General features: G+C 32.6%; 1 protein-coding gene across 2 annotated transcripts; it reads right to left on the reverse strand.

The window, feature by feature from the left end:
• Nucleotides 1-4,133: 4,133 nt before the first annotated feature.
• LOC126888342 (transmembrane protein 64) lies at nt 4,134-20,294 on the reverse strand. Of its 2 annotated transcripts, none has more exons than XM_050656507.1 (4): nt 19,731-20,294; nt 19,556-19,679; nt 14,250-14,411; nt 4,134-4,364 (listed from the first exon to the last, which is right to left on the reverse strand). In XM_050656507.1, exons 1-4 carry the CDS (start codon nt 20,123-20,125, stop codon nt 4,245-4,247), a joined length of 801 nt encoding a protein of 266 aa, XP_050512464.1. In that variant the 5' UTR covers nt 20,126-20,294; the 3' UTR covers nt 4,134-4,244. The 2 variants fall into 2 exon arrangements, with proteins under 2 accessions (XP_050512464.1, XP_050512465.1); XM_050656508.1 differs by having other exon boundaries at nt 20,080-20,291.
• Nucleotides 20,295-20,494: the final 200 nt, after the last annotated feature.

The raw sequence follows: 20,494 nt of genomic DNA on the forward strand, positions 1-20,494 counted from the left end.
TTGATGGCGAATATTAAATTCTTAATTGTATGTCAAAAAATGTGCAATAACTACGTCTTAAAACCCACCAAATTTGATTTGCATAATATCTCAAATGGTTTTAAAGCGATAAATAAATCGTCAGTTTGTAAAAAAAAAATTAACATCCCGTATCTCGGAAACGAAGCGGTTGCGGACATATGATTATAAAGCAAACTGTCATTATTTTCATGTGTAAAATTACCCCTTAAAGTTTGCCGCACTTATTTCGAAACACCCTGTACTGATGACGAACATGGCCAGTTGTTAAAGTACCTAAATTTTAAATTATCCAACATAAGCGAATGAATCTAAAAACAGAATGTTAAGAAAACCTGAGGCTATAGTTGGGTTTTAATTTTAGTACTTTATAAATGCTAAAATAGTCCACAGGGTGATGTGAACTTAGAGAAAAAAACACAGTTTGATTCGTATATCCGGTATACAATGACAGTGTACCTTTCTAGCAACAATATCATTACAGCGATATTGTTAATGAATAAGGCTATAACATGGTAAAAAAATCACTTAAATCGGACATGTTTCGGAAATTCGAGACATCAAAAATGACCAATTTTTCAGTGGATCGATTTTTTTGCACCCGAGTGTATTTTACGGCTCTGTCACAACAATCCCACTGTCCAGAGTTGGAAACACTGAGATCTATGAAAGCATTCACAACATAAATTGATTAATTTTTTTACTGTTAGTGGAAAATTTACATGCCGCATTTACTGACTGTTAACCTGTTATTTGTACTTATTAAGTAATTCTTTATGGGTTTCAAACAATTTTATGGGTTTCAAATTAGTTTCTGCTTTCTGTAGAGATGAAGGCGAACATGGGGGCACAGCAATCTACATAAAAGAAAGCTTATCATGGAGGATAAGAAAAGATGTAAGTGATAAGGCAAAAACATATGTTTTTGAATGTTCATGTGTAGAAGTGTGTTTTTTAAATTGCAAAATTATAATTCTTTGTATATATCGTACTCCAAAGTCTTGTGTGCAGGAATTTTTAGATATTCTAGAAAATGTTTTAATGTATGTTTCAGGTGAGAGCTCTCTAGTTTTTATTGCAGGTGATTTTAATATAGATTTAAGGAGTCAGACTAAAGATAGAGCAGACTTTCTCTATTTATTACAAACATTTAATATATTGCCATCAGTTTCTGAGTATACTCGCATATGTAGAGCTTCAAAGACGTGCATTGATAACATTTTTACAAACTGTGAACTTTATGTAGCAGAAGTATTAGATACTCATATTTCTGATCATCTTGGTCAAAAAATAACTTTTAGTATTCATATAAACAAAAAAGAAAATATAAAAATTAGGAAAAGAACTTTTGATTCTCACAGTAAAGAAAATTTTAGGCAAATGCTGCAAGATGAAGACTGGGAGGAGCTTTTTTCAGTACCAAATTGGGATATAGAAAAGCAATGGGTTGTATTTATGAAAATCATTTCTTTGTTATTTGACCAATGCTTTCCAGAAAAAAATATAAATAAACATAAAAAACGTATCAAATACTATAATACAAATGAAATAAACCAATATAAAGGTCGCTTAGACCTTTTGCTAATGTTAAGTAGAGTAGATGACCATTACAAAGATGAGTACAAACAAACAAAACGTCAGTATAATAAAATGCTTGTGGATTCACGAAAAATGCAGTATGGGCAAGAAATATATAATAGTCAAAATAAGTCAAAAAGTCTATGGAAAATCGTTAAAGAAATCACACAGGCAAATTCTAGCGAAAATAATGTAGCAATACTAGGAGATCCAGTCACGGTAAGTAATAATTTTAATGAATATTTTTTAAATGCTGCTACACATCTTTCAGAAAATATACCAAAAATAGAATTCAGCACCAAAATACAATTTAACAAAAACTCATTTTTTCTAACGCCAGTAACTATAAATGAAGTAATTAAATTAATTAGAAAATTGAAAAATAAATTCACTTCAGGTTATGATGGGATACCTACGAATATAATAAAACTGTGTGCATATGAGCTAGCTATACCATTATGTCATATAATAAACAATACCTTCATAAATGGGATATTTCCAGACAACTTAAAAATAGCTGTAATAAAACCAGTGTATAAAAAAGGTGATGCCACTTTACTAGAAAATTATCGTCCAATAAGCCTCTTACCATCATTCTCTAAGGTTTTTGAAACAGTCATGTGTGTCAGGCTTCTCAGTTTTTTCTATAATGAGGGGCTGTTATGCAATGCACAACATGGGTACCTTAAGGGAAAATCTATAGAGACTGCCATTTATGATTTTATAACAAAGATAAATGAGGGTTATGAAAACAAAGATATATCCATGGGCATATTTTTAGATTTATCAAAGGCATTTGATACTTTAAATCACAAAATACTAATGGAAAAGCTTTACAGATATGGCATTAGAGGGCCAGGTTATAATTGGATAAAATCATACCTATCAAACAGAAAACAGAAAGTAAAATTTGAGTATGAGGGAAGAAATTGCTTCTCTGATGAAGGTCTCATTTGGGTGGGAATTCCTCAGGGAAGTATTATGGGTCCTCTTCTCTTTGTTTTTTATGTAAATGATTTAGCTTTAGACATTACAGATAACAATCAGAATACTCTTATTGTGGAATTTGCAGATGATACTAACATTTTAACTATAGGGTCATCCTTGAATAATTTATTGAATATCGCTAATAATAGATTAGATAAAGCACAGAGATGGCTCAATATGAATAAACTCATACTGAACAGAGAAAAAACAAATTATATCTGTTTCGTTACTAAAACAAATAATAGTACCTTACCAGAAACTGTCTCAATTCAATCACAAATGGTTACTCTAAACCAAAGCACAAAATTTCTGGGGGTACATATTGACCAAAATTTAGATTTTGGAGTGCATATAGATGAGATCTGTAACAGGTTAGCATCTATATGCTACTCTTTCAGAATAACAGCAAATTATTTGGACGAAAAATGTAAACGAGTTGTATATTTTTCAAACTTTCATTCTGTAATGCGATTTGGAATAATTTTCTGGGGGGGGAGTAGTAGCGCTGAGCAGGTTTTTATATTACAAAAAAGAGCAATCAGAACTCTACTTAACTTGAAATACAGAGATTCGTGTAGAGGTAATTTCAAAAAGCTCAACATACTAACAATGGCTGGAACATACATATATGAATGCTTACTTTTCATTTTTAAAAATAGACATAAATTCTTGAAACACATAACAAACCATAATACAAATACCAGAAACAATCTCATAAACTATAATATACCAATACATAGACTAACAGCATCCGAAAAAACCACGGAATATGCCTGTATTAAATTCTTTAATAAACTGCCTTACAGCATCAAAATAGAAACTGACATAAATAAATATAGAAAGTCTGTTCAACAGTTGCTCATACACCTTGAACCCTACAAAGTTGGAGAATACCTTCAAGCTGACCTGCAGGGAGACTGAGGGCTCTTATTTGAATCTAAATGTCACTGTTATTGTTATTATATTTTAATATTACTTTTATGTTAAGTGTAGGTTGTTACAGCAACCATTATAATTTGTAATTGACACCATTCTCTCTATTTACAATTTATATTTGTGTGTAACTTGTGAATCCTGAGAATAAAGCTTTTTTCTATTTCTATTCTATTTCTATTATGATTGGAGATATAGCTCCAGAATAGAATAGAATCCAAACAGCTTTTATGGTACGGGCATGTAATGCGAATGAATGATGAACGATGGCCAAAACAGGTCTTAAAATATGTTCCATAGAATAGAAGAAAGAGAGAAAGACAAGCACTGGAATGGAGAGAAGGAGGCAGAGGAATAATGAGAGATAGAGCCATAAATGAGGAAGAATGGACCGACCGAAAAAGGTGGAGACCAAAATGCGGCAGAGGCTGTAGGACCCCCGTAGATATAAGTTTTATGACATCGCTAGATGATAGGTGATTGTGGTGGCACTAAATGATGTGTGTTCAATTCGAGCTACTTCAATTCTAGTACAACTTCTCTAATTTCTAGAGAATGAACTAATTTTATTTAGGATCAATGACAGTGCTTGGGTAAAAATATATTAAAAACATATATTACCGAAGTATAAAAATACGTTTATTGTAAATAAAACAGATCTAGTTATATATGTCAACACAAAAATATTTGGTCTCGTTTAAAAACTCATAACAAAAACAAAATAAATATCACACCAATGAATACCCCAACGTAGTGGAAGAGTTACTTTCGGCTTCAGCAATGGCTTTGAGTAGTTCTTTTCTGGCTTTAGTTCCAATATACACCATCAAAGACGCTCCCAATATCAGCTAAAATAACGAACATATAATCAGAAACAGAACAGAATTTGTAAAAAAACTATTAGTGCAGCCGATATGTGAAACAATTGTGCATTTAATGATAGAAGTATATAATTTGGCCACATATACTGCACAAATAACGGTTCAAATTTATATATGAGGCCATCTCAGATTTTGCCTTTTACAAAAATGGCGGAGATTCAAAATGGCGACTATACATTGTGACTAATAGAACGATAACTTTTGAACGAGACTTCAGATTTCAACGAAATTTGGTATATAGGTTCTTTTTTTTATGTATAAGATTGGGGTCTTGAACCGGAATAATCGATTTACCAGAAGTTGTGTTTTTTTTTGTTTTCATGTAAAAATATGCTATTTTTTTTTTCAATTCTTTCACCCTGTATGTATTAATTTTGCAAAAAGTTAATACCGCCATTTAAAAGAGAGTAAAAATATTTTTAACTTTTTAGTTATGTTAATTACCATTTAATAAATGCAAAACGTATCTTCACAATGTACCTATATGCGGCAGATTCGTGCATATATAACAAGAATTATTGTGCATTTAATGGTAGAAGCATATAATTTGGACCACATATACTACACATATAAAGGTTCAAATTTAGATACGAGGCCATCTCCGTTTTTGTTCCTTTTACAAGAATGGCGGGCATTCAAAATGGCGACTATACATGTGACTAATAGCACGATAACTTTTGAACGAAACGTCAGATTTCAACCAAATTTGGTATATAGGTTCTTTTTTTGATGAATAATATCGAGGTGTTGAACCGGAAGAATCGATTTACCAGAATTTGTGGTTTTATCGTTTTTTTATGTAATAATATGTTGTTTCTTTTTTAATTCTTTCACCCTGTATATATAAATTTTTCAAAAAGGTAATAACTCCATTGAAAAGAGTATAAATAGACTTTGAACTTTTCAGTTGTGTTAATTGCCATTTAATAAATGCATAACGTATGTTCACATGTACACCTATGGGCGACAGATTCATTTTGAATACCCGCCATTTTTGTAAAAGACTAAATCTGAGATGGCCTCATATCTAAATTTGAATCTTTGTATGTGTAGTATGTGTGGTCCAAATTATATGCTTCTACCATTAAAGGCACAAAATTTCTTATATTATTATTTGCACGAATTTGCCGCACATAGGTACCTACATATGAAGATACGTTATGCATGTATTAAATGGTAATTACTATAACTACAGAGTTCAAAATAATTTCCTAAAAAATATTTTTACGCTCTTTTCAATACCGGCATCACCTTTTTGAAAAATCAATATATACAGGGTGAAAGAATTGAATAAGAAACAACATATTTTTATATAAAAAAAAAACAGTAAAAACACAAATTCTGGTAAACCGATTCTTCCGGTTCAAGACCTCGATATTATTCATCAAAAAAATAACCTATATACCAAATTTGGTTAAAATCTGACATCTCGTTCAAAAGTTATCATGCTATTAGTCACGTATGTATAGTCGCCATTTTGAATGCCCGCCATTTTTGTAAAAGGAACAAAAACTGAGATGGCCTCGTATCTAAACTTGAACCTCTATATGTGTAGTATATGTGGTCCAAATTATATGCTTCTACCATTAAATGCATAATAATTCTTATAATATTTGCACGAATCTGCCGCATATAGGTACATGTGAAGATACGTTTTGCACTTAATGAATGGTAATTAGCATAACTAAAAAGTTAAAAATATTTCCTAAAAAATAATTTTACACTCTTTTTAATGGCCGTATTAACTATTTGAAAAATTAATGCTTACAGATCCTTTCTCACTTCTGAAAGAATTATTCACCTGCAGAAATCAAGGGAATGTCACCGAAATTACTATTCCGCTGCCTCTCCAAAACGAAATTTTTAAACATCACGACGTGTTCTGAGGGACTAGAATCCTCAAATTGTTTTAGTGATAACAACTTTAGCATGGTTCTGATTAATATTCGTTCTATAAGGTACAAAACTGATGAATTATTTTTGTTCCTAGAGGAATTAGGATTTCCCCCGGTAGTTGCGGTTACAGAGCACTGGCTTGAAGTCAACGAGCCTTTTTTTGTAGAAAAATACACCACAATTGCTAGGTATGATCGTCCAAGCTCAGCTTACGGAGGCACCCTAATTCTATCTACGAGCAATGATTTTTCTTCGGTAACAAAATATGACTTTCTGCTAAGTGAAGCCTTCTTTGAGTTTTCGTTAATTTACAATAAGAATCTTAATCTTTATATTATTTGCATTTATAGATCACCTAACTCTTCCGTGGAACTATTTTTTCAGAACCTGCTAAATTTGTTAGATGACCTGCCCCATAAAAGTAGAAAAATTTTATGCGGGGACTTTAACATTGATTATGCTGCTGCTAGTGCTACACAAATATCCTTGGTCAACATATTTGAATCGTATGGTCTAACAATGCACGTTGATTCTCCTACAAGGATTACAAAAACTTCATCTACCATAATTGATTATACTGTCTCAGATTTTTCACCCCTTGATGTCCACTCTACAATTATTAATGCTGGACTATCTGATCATGAAGCAGTTTATACGAAGTTTAATATCTTGAGCAAACCCTCCTCGAAAACCCGACGTTTAGGCAGGATTTTTTCCACCCGGAACTTTCGTAATTTCCAAAATTTATGCTTAACCTCTGAGTGGCGCTTTTCTGCTATGGACGTGGATAATAATTTCAGTACTTTTTTGGATAAGCTTGTCCGTATCTTCAATAAAGCATTTCCTTTAATTGCAATTAAGCCAAAACATCGCAAACCCTGGACTACTAAAGGTATCCGAATATCTTCCAAGAATATGCGTTCTCTTCTCTATATCAGGAAATTTACTACCAACGTTTCTATCACTGAATATATCACCAAGTACAGAGCAACCTATCTTAAACTTATAAAATCAGCTAAAAAAGACTACTACCATAACCGTTTGGGAAGCTCAAAAAGTGTTGCAAAAGAAACTTGGTCCATAATAAACGATCTTCGAAATAAAACCCACACTGCTAAAACAATTTCCCTTCCAGACCCTGAAAATCTAAATGAATACTTTGTTAATGTGAGTAAAAATATTACATCAACTATTTTGCCACAACAAGATCCCATTGCTTATCTCCCTAATTCAAGAAAGGTCTCGAATTCATTCTTTATAAAACCAGTCGATAAATCTGAACTGATCCAAACAATCAATAGTATCAAAAGCAAATCCTCCTGTAGTACTGATGGTCTATCGATAAAAATTTTTTCTAATCTCCCAGAAAATGTGTTAGAAGTCCTCATCTCACTAATTAATGATTCCTTTGAGAAAGGTAAATTTCCAGAGTGCCTGAAGACAGCCATCATTATTCCTCTTCATAAGGGTGGTGAAATATCTAATACCTGCAATTATAGACCTATTGCACTACTACCGGTACTCTCCAAAATTATTGAGAGACTCATAAAAGCCCGACTTATGTCCTTTCTAGTTGAAAACATTTTATCACAAAATCACTGCCACCGTTTTTTGTGACTACGCCAAAGCTTTTGATTGTGTAAATCATAACATTTTGATAAGAAAACTAAATTTCTACGGAATTCGAGGTATTTCTTTAGATTGGTTCCAATCTTACTTGGATGATAGGAAACAACTGGTTAGAGCAAATGATACAGACTCTAGTCTCAAAAACATTGTATGTGGGGTACCTCAAGGTTCAGTATTGGGTCCTCTACTTTTCCTTATCTTTATTAATGACATCACTAGTTTAAAAATCGATGGAAAAATCTTTCTTTTTGCTGATGATACCAGTATCACTTGGAGCAACTCAAATATTGCAACTCTTCATGCTACTATAACTTCTGATCTACTTACAATAAAAACCTGGTCTGACTCTAATTTACTCTCGTTTAACGTAGATAAAACAGTAGCATTGTCTTATAAAGGAGTCCTTCAACCCTTACCTCTTAATAACAGCCAGATCAGTACCGTTGATTCTGTGAAATTTCTTGGTATTTTTTTAGACAGCAACCTTAAATGGTCCCACCATATCGATTTGTTAAGGAAGAAACTATCCTCAGCTTGCTATGCTATAAGATCTGTTTCGAATGAACTCAATTTAGCATCTTCCAAAATAACATATTTTTCTTTGTTCGAGTCACATCTTCGTTATGGTCTTCCTTTTTGGGGTTCTGGTACAGCTGCCCAATTCGATGTTATTTTCAAATTACAAAAAAGAGCAATTAGATATCTGTTTGGCCTCAGAAGAACAACACATTGCAGAAGTTACTTCAAAGATCACAGAATTTTAACCCTTCCATCTTTGTATATTTTAGAAACTGTTTGCTTAATTCGTAAACATCTACATGTCTTTCCACCAAGACCTAATCATGACTACTTCACGAGAAATTCTACGTTTGACGTCTATATGCCGACCCCGTCCTCTGAGTTAGTAAAGAAATCTATATTATATTCCGCAAAAAAACTTTACAATCATCTCCCTCTACAACTTAAATCTGCAGCATCTTTCCCCAAATTCCGTAAACTGACAAAAGCCTACCTATCTGAAAGACCATATTATTCAGTAGAAGATTTTCTTAATCAATAACTAAGAAATTACAGTACCCTTTGCACAAGTAGTATTTTTATTATCATTTTTTTTTTGTCTATATTTGGGTGTCATATGCAGCAGCTTAACTTTTAAACTTATTAATTACTAGGTAGACTATGTATTTGCAATTTACTTAAATTTTGCAATTGACTACTTCTGTTTAACTTCATTATTATTGTTATTATTGTAAATATATTGACGATTTATGTAATTTTAGTAAATTGGATTGTTATTGTTTTGTTGTCTTGACTTTTTATAAGCTTTGTCGATAAAATTGTACAATTTTTCATGACAATAAAGCATATTTCTAATACATACAGGGTGAACTAATTGAAAAAAAAACAACATATTTTTACATAAAAACCAGGAAAAATACAACTTCTGGTAAACCGATTCTTCCGGTTCAAGACCGCGATCTTATACATCAAAAAAAGAACCTATATACCAAAGGCTGAAATCTGAAGTCTCGTTCAAAAGTTATCGTGCTATTAGTCATATATGTATAGTCGCCATTTTGAATCCCCGCCATTTTTGTAAAAGGCAAAATCTGAGATGGCCTCCTGTCTAATTTTGAACCTTTATATGTGTAGTATATGTGGTCCAAATTATATGCTTCCATCATTAAATGCACAATTTTTATAATATTTGCACGAATCTGCCGCACTATATGGCTATGCATGTAAAAATAAGTAGCGTTGAAACTAGACAAATTGTCAGTAGTAATTGCACAAGAGCTCTGAAATTATTGAATTTTTCCCGAGTGACACTTTGACAGTTTTAATTTCACGAGCCGAAGGCGAGTGAAATTATGTCAAAGTGTCACGAGAGCAAAAATTCTATATTAATTTCAGAGGTCGAGTGTAATTTGTTGCGATTATTTCATGAATAAAACTGTTCAAAACCAAAATTTTATTGTAATTTATTTATGTAAGTACCATTAAACACACAGTTGTTATAAATATTTGACGATTGAAAGTTATCACTTTTATAATTTTTAAAACATTAATTGTCATTAATGTCACTGAATGTATTTTTCGTAGCTACGAAGGGCATCTGACGTAATATACTTAACGACGGGAGATTATCAAAAATTATCGATTTAATTCAGGTTTCTGTAGCTTTCTATTGGTCAGAATCTCCTATGAATGAAATAATTATTAGAATCTGACGTTCGGTTATAAAACGATTTGTTTCCTGCGCATCAAAAAACCAGTCCCAAAAGCTTCTATTTTCTTCACATTGTTCTTTTTTAGAGTACATGATTTGCTGTTTTCTTCTTCCACAGCACTCTATTCACCCAGTCACCTTCTCTGAGGTCTGTATCTACCATAGCTTTTCCTATGTATGTTTTCCATCTTGTAGCAGGTCTTCCTCTCCGTCTTCTTCCTGGCGGGTCCCAGTCTAATATTCTTTTCGGCCACCTGTGCTCTGGTATTCTTTGTTAATGCCCGTACCACTGCAGGGCTCTGTTTTCCAACATTTTTGTAATTGTTTGTTTCATTTTCATAAATGTGCTTTGGGATTTTTTGGGATATTGATTTCTTCATCTATTCTTCCACTTTCAGTTATCGGTACTGTATTGTCTGCATTCTAAGAGTATTAACTTCGTTTCTGTTAATTTTAATACCCTATTCCTGATAATGTATTATGAAACTAATAATACTTTATTCATACTACACTCACCGGCACAGAATTCCGCCATCAAAAATTTTTGATTAAGTTTGACAATTTATAACTTTATTATTTGTACTCCGATTTTCAAGATTCTTGCATCAGTTTGTAGGTACATGTCCAGTGGCGACGCGTGACTTTTTCTGAAGTGTTACCAAAACCAGATGCAAAAAATCTTATTTAAAAAAAAATGAAGATATGGCTACATGTATATATACACTATACACTCACCGGCACAAAATTTCGCCACTCAAAATTTTTGATTAATTTTGACAATCTATAACTTTATTATTTGTACTTCGATTTTCAAGATTCTTGCACGAGTTTGTAGGTACATGTATTGATGTCAATTGCTATTATTCCGGTAACAAAAATTTTTTGCTTAGATGGCATTATACGGGGGTGAATGTAAGCGTTGTTTTTTCTCCTAACTTTAAAAAATTCTGAGGAAAAATTGGAGGGCTGATTTTGTTTTATACTCCTTTTGTATTATCCTGGAGGTATCACTAAAGTCTTGTTTTTTTAATTATCTGAATATTTCTTTACTTGTAAGAGCTGTAATTAAAAACACTGCTTTGAAGGTTTATTTAATTAAAAATATCAAACGCACTAAAATGAACAAAACAAAACAAATTTAACAACAAAACAAAACAATTCAATAGCGGTTATGTCCACCTCTTTCAGCAACGACTGCTCGCAATCTGTTTAGCATATAATAAAGATGTATTTTCCTTGCCTGGGGAATAGCCCGATATTCCTCTACCAGGGCTATAACTGTACCAAATTTTCTGGAGGCCTAGGATGACGGCAAATGGCTTTTTTTATTCATCCCATAAATGCTCAATATGATTGAGATCTGGGCTGCATGCGGGCCATTCTAATCTTATCAATCCAACCTCAATTCTATGAGTCAATCAGTGTTTTTATTTACAAAAAATGGTACAGCTCTTACAAGAAAAAAGATATTCGGATAATTCAAAAAACAAAATGTTGGTGATGCCTCCGGGAAAATATGACAGGACTATGAAACAAAATCAGCTATTCCATTTTTCCACAGAATTTTTTAAAATTAGGAGAAAATACAACGCTTCCTTTCACCCCTGTACAATGACTTGCAAGCAAAATTTTTTGTTACCGGAATAATACCAAACAATATGAATACATGTACCTACAAACTGGTGCAAGAATCTTGAAAATCAGTGTACAAATAATAAAGTTATAAATTGTCAAACTTATTCAAAAATTTTGGGTGGCGGAATTTTGTGCCGGTGAGTGTAGCTTCAATAATATCATTTTGTATATCACTTGAAACTCTCGAAAAAACAGATGTTTCTAGATGTTGACAAAATTTTTGATCTTTTTTGACAATTAATGTTAACAATTCCCTGTAATTGCCTCGATTGTCAGAGTTGTCGCACTCAAAATGACCACGAAACGCTAGTTCTTGTTTGGCCCAAAAACATACAGTATCTATTATAAGTGTGCTAAGGATATACCTATCTATTTTTTTAACAAACTCATTATGTTTAGCAAAAGCTTGGTTTTGATTTTTGTTTTGCCAAACTGAATCAAATTGGGTATACATCTTACATGTAGGTAACGGAGAAATTTCATGTCTTCTTTTTAAAAATCGAACAGTATTTAAATCGTGAACCTGGTCCACCCATTTTTTTGTAGAAACCAGAAGACATGGCCAACAATACAGTATATTTTTCTTGCAACCATAATATAACCAAGGATTTTCACTGTACCAACTAAATTTAAAATATCGAAGTACTTTTGTTGATTCCTTTTTTAAATTGTTTAAAATAGGTCTTTTATTTTTAATCTCATTTTTTTCTTCAAAATTATACAAGGAGAATTACTTTTCAAGTAGTTGATCGGTTAAGAAGCGACACTCATCCATGGTTAACTGCACGCACACTTTTTATAGGTACTGTCACCAATTGTAAATCTGGTAACAGCGCTACTGATACACAGCGCGCGTATGCCGTCGCTTCTTCAAAATTTTCAGTCACTAGCCGGTCCCGAGCGCCAGCGTGGGTATATACCCATTGTAACCAAAAATGAGTCTGGTAACAGAGTATAATAAAGTGCAACTGAGTCACATAAACTCGCCAATATTTTCGTGTCTACGAGTAGTTGGCTATTTACTGAGTTAGGTACTATTACCACATAATATAATAATATATTTCTATTGGTAAAAATATTGGTAAATAGAATTATTCATCGTCATAAAATATTTATTTGCAAGATTTTTAACTGTTACCAATTTACCAACCAAAATTTTGCTTTTGGAATTATCCGAATATCTCTTTTCTTGTAAGAGCTGCACAATTTTTTGTAAATAATAACACTGATTGACCCATAAACACAATTTATCTTAAATAGAGGTTGGATTGATAAGATTAGAATGGCCCGCAAGCAGCCCAGATCTCAATCCTATCGAGCATTTATGGGATGAATTGAAAATAGCTATTCACCGTCATCTTAAACCTCCGGAAAATTTAGTACAATTATAGCCCTGGTAGAGGAATATCGGGCTATTCCCCGTGCAAGGATAACACATCTTATTTATTCGATGCCAAACAGATTGCGAGCAGTCGTTGCTGCGAGAGGTGGACATACCCGTTATTGAATTGGTTTGTTGTTAATTTTGTTTTGTGTTGTTAAAAGTTAGGAGAAAATACAACGCTTCCATTCACCCCCGTATAATGCCATCTAAGCAAAATTTTTTTGTTACCAGAATAATAACAAACGATATCAATACATGTACTTACAAACTGATGCAAGAATCTTGAAAATCAGTGTACAAATAATAAAGTTATAAATTGTCAAACTTAATCAAAAATTTTTAGTGGCAGAATTTTGTGCCGGTGAGTGTGTCTTCCAAATATAAATTGAAAAAGATTGGCAAATGCACACAATCCATATGTACTACTGTCCTTTGACCATCATAAAGATTAAAAATCTTATCTGAAACATAACATTGCAAGCAAATAACGCTTAAAGACACCGTTGAATGCTAAAAAGTGTATTGTGACGAATTTCTAACTGAGGCCGGTCCTGCCCCTAGTAGTCAACAAACAACAGCGACACGTCATCGACGAGTAATGTCTCCGCTAATCCAGAAGTTTCCCCGATGATAGGCGTAGACCCGCCTCAGGCCTTCCAAATGTTCTCGAAGCAGAGCCGTATCTATATAAGCGGATGATTTTTAAGCAGCAGTCAGTCAGTCAATGAACGAGCCGCGACGCGTGATATAATTGTATTCGAAATCGGATTTAATGAAATGTATATATTAGTTATCGAAGTTATTATGTTTAGTTAATTAAATCATAAATTTGAGTTGTAAATAAATTAGATAAGTTAGTTGGTGTTATTTGTAATTATTAAAATAAATAAGTGATGTAAATAAAATAATATAAGTAAGTCTTCCTTTATTTAAATTAAACTTAGTGCCTAAAGATATAAATAAATAAAATAGTAGAGTCAATCGCGTAACAGTATAAAAAATATTCCGTTACGATTTTTTTTAACATCTGATTTTTCATTGCAATTCAAAATACTTATGTGTCTAATTATCATCTTACCTGAATGGTTGCAAACGCATAGGTACTAGAAGATATACGTCTATTTTCTAACACATCTTGCATGGATCTTAAGGTTGATCCTACATACACTGCGACAAATTGAGCAGGGAATAGTCCAAGTAGAGATGCTATATGGTAAACTCTGGCACTTACATTACTTAACTAAAAAATAATCTGTCAATAAAAATATAGTTTAAAACTATTGGTTTTTAACAGAAACATTTTTAAATTAATGTACATAATACCAATTTCAGCTGAACGTATAGCCATGGAAAAAGTTCTACAATGGATTCAAAGAAACAAAAGCTGTGATAATAAGAGATTCCAGTTCTGCAATATATACAATTGAAACCACAGACTTCAGTTCATACAAATCTACAATTTTATGCTATAAAAAATAATTTGTCTAAAGTGGAATTTATATTAAGGGTAAAAGGGCATGTCAGTATCATAGGTAATGAGAAAGTGGACTGGTTGGACAAAGATGGAATAACAAATGGTGAGATCCTAACTCAGATTTTATTGAGTGATGTAATAAGTGGCGTTAAAGCTAGAATGTATAAAATATGTGAACGGTATTTCAAGCTGTCAAAAAATTGATATTTTTCTTTATATCAACAACTTCCTTCACCACCTGAATATATATAGTCCGTCCGCTATAACTTTTCCCATGCGGTACGATTCATTTTCAATCAAATTAAGTCAAAACAGAAAGTGAAACGTACGCCGATGTGTGTAGTATATAGTATACAGTATACAAAATGTATATACACATCGACGTTCGTTTCAATTTATGTTTTGACTTAATTTGATTGAAATTGAATTGTACCGCATGGGAAAAGTTATAGTGGACGGACTATATTTAAATATAACCTGCCAAAGCGTGATATTTCTATTACTGTGAGGTTTAAAACTCGGCACAGAAAATATGTGGCACATCTGCATAAATTAGGAATAGTGAATTCATCAGTTTGCTTTTGTCATAATGTTTCAATTAGAGATTTGAATCATATTTTCTTGGAATGCAAACTTAATAAGAGATATATAGACCAATTATTATATCACAGTCTACAACAGGTACAGTAGAACCCCGATTATCTGTGTGCGGATTATCCGGACTATGATTTTCTATTACTCAAATTGCATTTTTGAGGTTGAATCAAAATAGCGTCACCGTAAATCACTCGACAAAACTGTATACGCCAAGAGGGAGAGTCATAATGAAAAATTTCTGTTATCTTTTTATGGTAGGTACAAACCTGTGTATGTAAAAACATACATAATATGTATTATGTATATAACAAAATGACATTCTCGAGGCAAAGAAAACCAATTACATTTCCATAAGGAAAAAGTTTCCTGTAGCTGGCTGTATACCATTAATTACAAAAATTGAAGAAAAAAATCTTCTATGTAAAAGGTATACTTATTTGAAAACCCCAATAAAGGGCTACATTAAAAAACAGAACGTTTTCGCTCTAAAGAGAGCATCATCAGTGTTCTAAGCAAGCTCTACATGCTAAGCCACCAAAAATACAAGGGTAAAAACCCTTAAAATATCGACTAAAAGTCTTACATTGACGTGTTGTATATTAAATCCTGGCGATGGATGAAATTTAGAAGGATACATCAAAGCATCATATGACTATTCCACGAGCATGTGGGTGGTTGAGTCGATTTCTCTGTCTTTACAAAGAGAAAGGTAAAAGCCAACTGTTGGCAAATGTAAGACTTTTAGTCGATATTTTAAGGGTTTTTACCCATGTATTTTTGGTGGCTTAGCATGTAGAGCTTGCTTAGAACACTGATGATGCTCTCCTTAAATCGAAAACGTTCTGTTTTTTATTCAAATAAATATACCTTTTACACAGAAGATTTTTTTCTTCAATTTTTGCAATTACATTTGTTTATTATATAAATAACTTGCCATTAACCTCTAAAAATTAAGTATCAGATTTGGGAATCTGGTTAGATACCAAACTGTCTTTCTCAAGCCATATCAATCAAGTAACAAACAGGGAATGAAAGTACTGAGATTTATCCAACGCACATCTGTAGACCTGTCTTTATTCACTTTTAGAAGACTTTATTGCAGTGGCGGCTCGTACCACTTTAAGAAGGTAGTGCCAGAATTCGGACAGCCGCCAAAATTTTTAGTGACAAGTTCACGATATTGTCAAAAAAGTTATAAAACAAAAATTAAAAAAAAATAGGCGCTGATACTTTTACCTTATGTATCTTATGTATATTTATCTGAGGTGCCAAGAAATTGTTCAAAATTTATCAAAACAGTTCCATAAATTCATTAACAATAAAAAAACTCTAAACTTACAACCATTATTTACTGCTAATATTACTTAGCTTGTACATATTACGATTTAGTCTCTATTTACAAAATTATAAAAATAATATTATTTCATTATTTACACACATGCACAAAGTTGTGTTAATACCACTTTTAAAGTTTACGATACATTCTTCTTGTTTTTTTGGTTGCAACGTTTTCAATGACTTTATTATTAAAATTATCAATACCATTTACAAAATGCTTTTCTGCAGATACCTAAGTCGTTCTTCTTTCATTGTATTTTTAACTAATGTTTTAATTCGCTTTAACATCGAAAAACAGCGTTCTGCTTCAGATATTGATATAGGAATGGTAATTAAAATGCTTAAAAGTTACAATAGTTTCTTCCAATGTGCTTCTTAAACCTTCCTCATTTAATAAAACTCATAGCGAAATAGCCCCAGAGGTAGTACTTAATTCGTCTCACTAATACAGTACTTCTAATTCAGTTTTAAACTGAGTTTTGTTTAAAAATTAAAATTGTCTCCATGTTTCATTAAAAAATTATTCGGGGAACCGACGCTTGTAAGCAGAAAACTTCTCCGACATAAATAAATTAGAAGCAACCACATGTCAGGAGACGGTAGACCTTTGAAAGATCTGGAACTTTAAATATTATGAACCTTTAAGTCGTTGTCTAATTCGGCGCTAAAATTGACCAGTTCCTTAAATATGCCTTTATTTTGTGAATTTTTTTTTTGTCGTGACCTCTTTAAGCTATCTCGAAAGCCCCACAAAACCTTATAAAATTTGTAAAGAAAAACCACCAAAAGAGTTTTTTAAGACACTAATCTGATTCATTGTCAATTAATAAATTAAACTAATAATCAAAATATTATTTATACTACACCCACGATCATGATGCACTAAAAGTTTAATAATAATATTAATATTATAAATACAAAAACTTTAACAGAAAATAGACATAACAAAAGCGACAAGCCAGCACTTAAAGAAACTCAAAATCTTGTGCCAGGCACGAGATTCCCATTTAAGGTATACTAAATAGTCCAATATAGCTCTTTCTCTATCACTGATATAGGATGCTCGTAAAATCTTTCTCTTTTCAGCCGTGGTAATACCAATTTTGGCTCGAGATTCTCCAGCCGAATAATCTCCGCTGTAAGTGGCAGCGATTGTACTACGCGCACAGTTGCCAGATTTTATATAATTTATGAAGATAACAAGAAATACACAAAAAAATTAACAGGCATTAAAAGATCTTAAAATTAAAAATATGCTTCTGCACAGTTAGTAAGGTAGTGCCATGGCTCTATGGCACTACCTCACGGGCCGCCACTGCTTTATTGTGGTCTTGTTAGGCCCATTCTAGAGTTTGGATCAGTTGTATGGTCCCCATGATACAACTGTTACATTGAACAAATTGAAAGAGTGCAAAATAAATTTTTGAGGATAGCAGCTTATAAGAGTGGATACAGGAGAAAGGAATATGACTATCAGTGGGTAAGAGATAGCCTAAAATTTATCAACACTTGTGTCAAGGAGGACATTGTTAGATTTATGTTTCCTACACAAAGTTATTAATGCTATTGTAGATTGTCCTGAATTGTTATCCCTTATTAATCTTAAAGTTCCTTGTATAAGCAACAGACAGTCAGAAATCTTTTCAGTGCCATTTCACCACACTAATTATGGTATAAATGAACCAACTACACGATTGGTCCAGAGTGCCAATAGCCTGCCAAGACAAATGGATATTTTTGACTCTAAAATTAGTTTATTTAAAAAACAATTAAAATGTATTTTATAATAAGTGATCTCTTTTACATGTCAACTCTAGTCTATCCTTGGTAGCTGTATTAAAATTTGTTATAGTTTATTACTCAGAGCTGTTTGATATTTTAAACATTTATTTTTAAGCTGTAGCGTTGTTAAAACTGTAAATGGATACCATTAATAAATAAATAAATATATAAATATATGAAACAAATGTTCGGATTATCCGTGCTTTTCAATTATCCATGCTACGTCTGGTCCCGAGGAGTACGGATAATCGGAGTTCTACTGTATAGGTGTGTTTTCCAATTAGTTGAACTATTTGAAAGAAATAAGTACTGTCATTTAAATGAATCAGTTATAGATATAACAAAACTAGTAGATCACAGTAAAAAATAAATAAAAAAATCTGTGGCTTGGATAATGGACCTGCTTCTGAGCCTACTTCTCGCTAATCCGACCTCGATGAAACCAGGGAGTGAGTAGGAACAAAAACACAGATCAGCCAGAGATGAGATAACTAAAAAACTTCTTTACTAAATTAAAAAGAATAATTAACATTCAAAAACATAACTACTTATTGTATATAAAAAAGTAGACTAATCTTTAAAAAACTATTAGTTTTTTGCTGTAACCTGGTTTCTCGTGTTCTTGCTGCTTTATATCGCCATCCTTTAACCCTTTGACTGCGGGAACCGCATATTTGCATAATTTCAGTAGTGCACGAGATGTGCAGGAAACGCATATATGCAACAGGGCTAACCGTTTCGCTGCGGTTAGCGATTATTTGCGTATAGACAAAATATAACGTAAACAAAATATAAAATATATAATGTCATCAGATGGTTTCTGAATGAATGGGCGTGAACTGCCCACCTAAAGTGCCTCGAGCGGAATGAGATTCCCGCAGTCAAAGGGTTAAGCAACAAAATATCTCAAGATCTGCAATCTTCATGAAATTAGATGTATCTTAAAATTACCTCTAAGGCTTCCTTTGTAGAGGCATGGGTGATTTTTGGATTTTTTACAGGTTTCTCCTCATCTTCTTCTGATGTGAAAGCTGCAGATATTTCCGAAAATTCTCATCGAAAACATTTCTCAGTTACCAGGGGTTAACAGCCCACGGTAGGGGGGTGGATTACCCAGAGAGTCAGAATAGCGAGAGTCGGATTAATGAGGTTCTACTGTATTTACATAGGCTATAAACAAGAATAATACTTACTGCAAATATAGTATTTTGTAACCCAAATGGAATGGGAGTCAGTCTTGAACACAATACTATCTTGAAGCACAATGGTCCCGAAATTACTCTCAATATAGCTGTGGCCATATCATTTTGAGTGTACCTTAAACATATAAATTAAAATAGCAATTAAAACTATGACCTACTGACTTACTTGTAAATACTATGATGATGTCCAACTACTCTCAATATGTTATGGGATATCAGTAATCCAAAGTTTGCTCCGAAGACAACCAGTAGAAGCCCTTTAACCACTCCAAATAAGTAACCCGATGCTAGAACTAAGACGATGTATCCAATACTTATCGGTAGAGCTACTATGATAAATAGGAAGCATATTGTTGCAGAAACAAGAAGACCATTTTGCTTTTCAAGCCATAATAAAACAAATCTTATATATGCTTTACATAGCAGAAGAACCAAAATTATTACAACTATCGTACAAAAAAGTGCCAACAAGCGACAAAGTGATAAAAAACATACAGTTTTATGTGTTTCCTTACATCTTTCTCTCTTGGTGTCTATACTACTATCGATATTTATCTTCATTATAGCACTTTTTTAAAAAGACATCTCTTTTGTCACATACAATTCTTCATAATTTTAATTAGTGTATGTTTGCTAATCTAATTATTATTAAATACCTCCTACTTTGCTAACCTAATTTATCTAAAGAAACGTAAACGATCTTGATCTTGACACTGGCAGTGACGCCAGTGACAGTGACAGCTACTTGTTGACAAGTTATATTGATGGGGAAGCACAGAACAGATATTTTTCAGTCTGTGGGTTTAGCTTTTAGTTGGTATTCAGCCATACCCCGTAACTGACGCCCAGTACATTGCAATTTGGCAACAGTGAATGGACGGCCTTATATAAATACCTGTTAGTGTTTGTTTACATCTTACATAATGCATT

The sequence above is a fragment of the Diabrotica virgifera genome, chromosome 7, assembly GCF_917563875.1.
Source record: "Diabrotica virgifera virgifera chromosome 7, PGI_DIABVI_V3a".
NCBI classification, from domain to species: Eukaryota; Metazoa; Arthropoda; class Insecta; order Coleoptera; family Chrysomelidae; genus Diabrotica; species Diabrotica virgifera.

Coding starts and splice junctions, on each gene's coding strand:
- LOC126888342 (XM_050656507.1), bottom strand. CDS start 20,125: ATGAAGATAAATATCGATAGTAGTATAGACACCAAGAGAGAAAGATGT. Junction 14,412..19,555: donor TACAAAATACTATATTTGCA/GTAAGTATTATT, acceptor ATTATTTTTTAG/TTAAGTAATGTAAGTGCCAG. Junction 4,365..14,249: donor ATGCGTTTGCAACCATTCAG/GTAAGATGATAA, acceptor TCGTTATTTTAG/CTGATATTGGGAGCGTCTTT.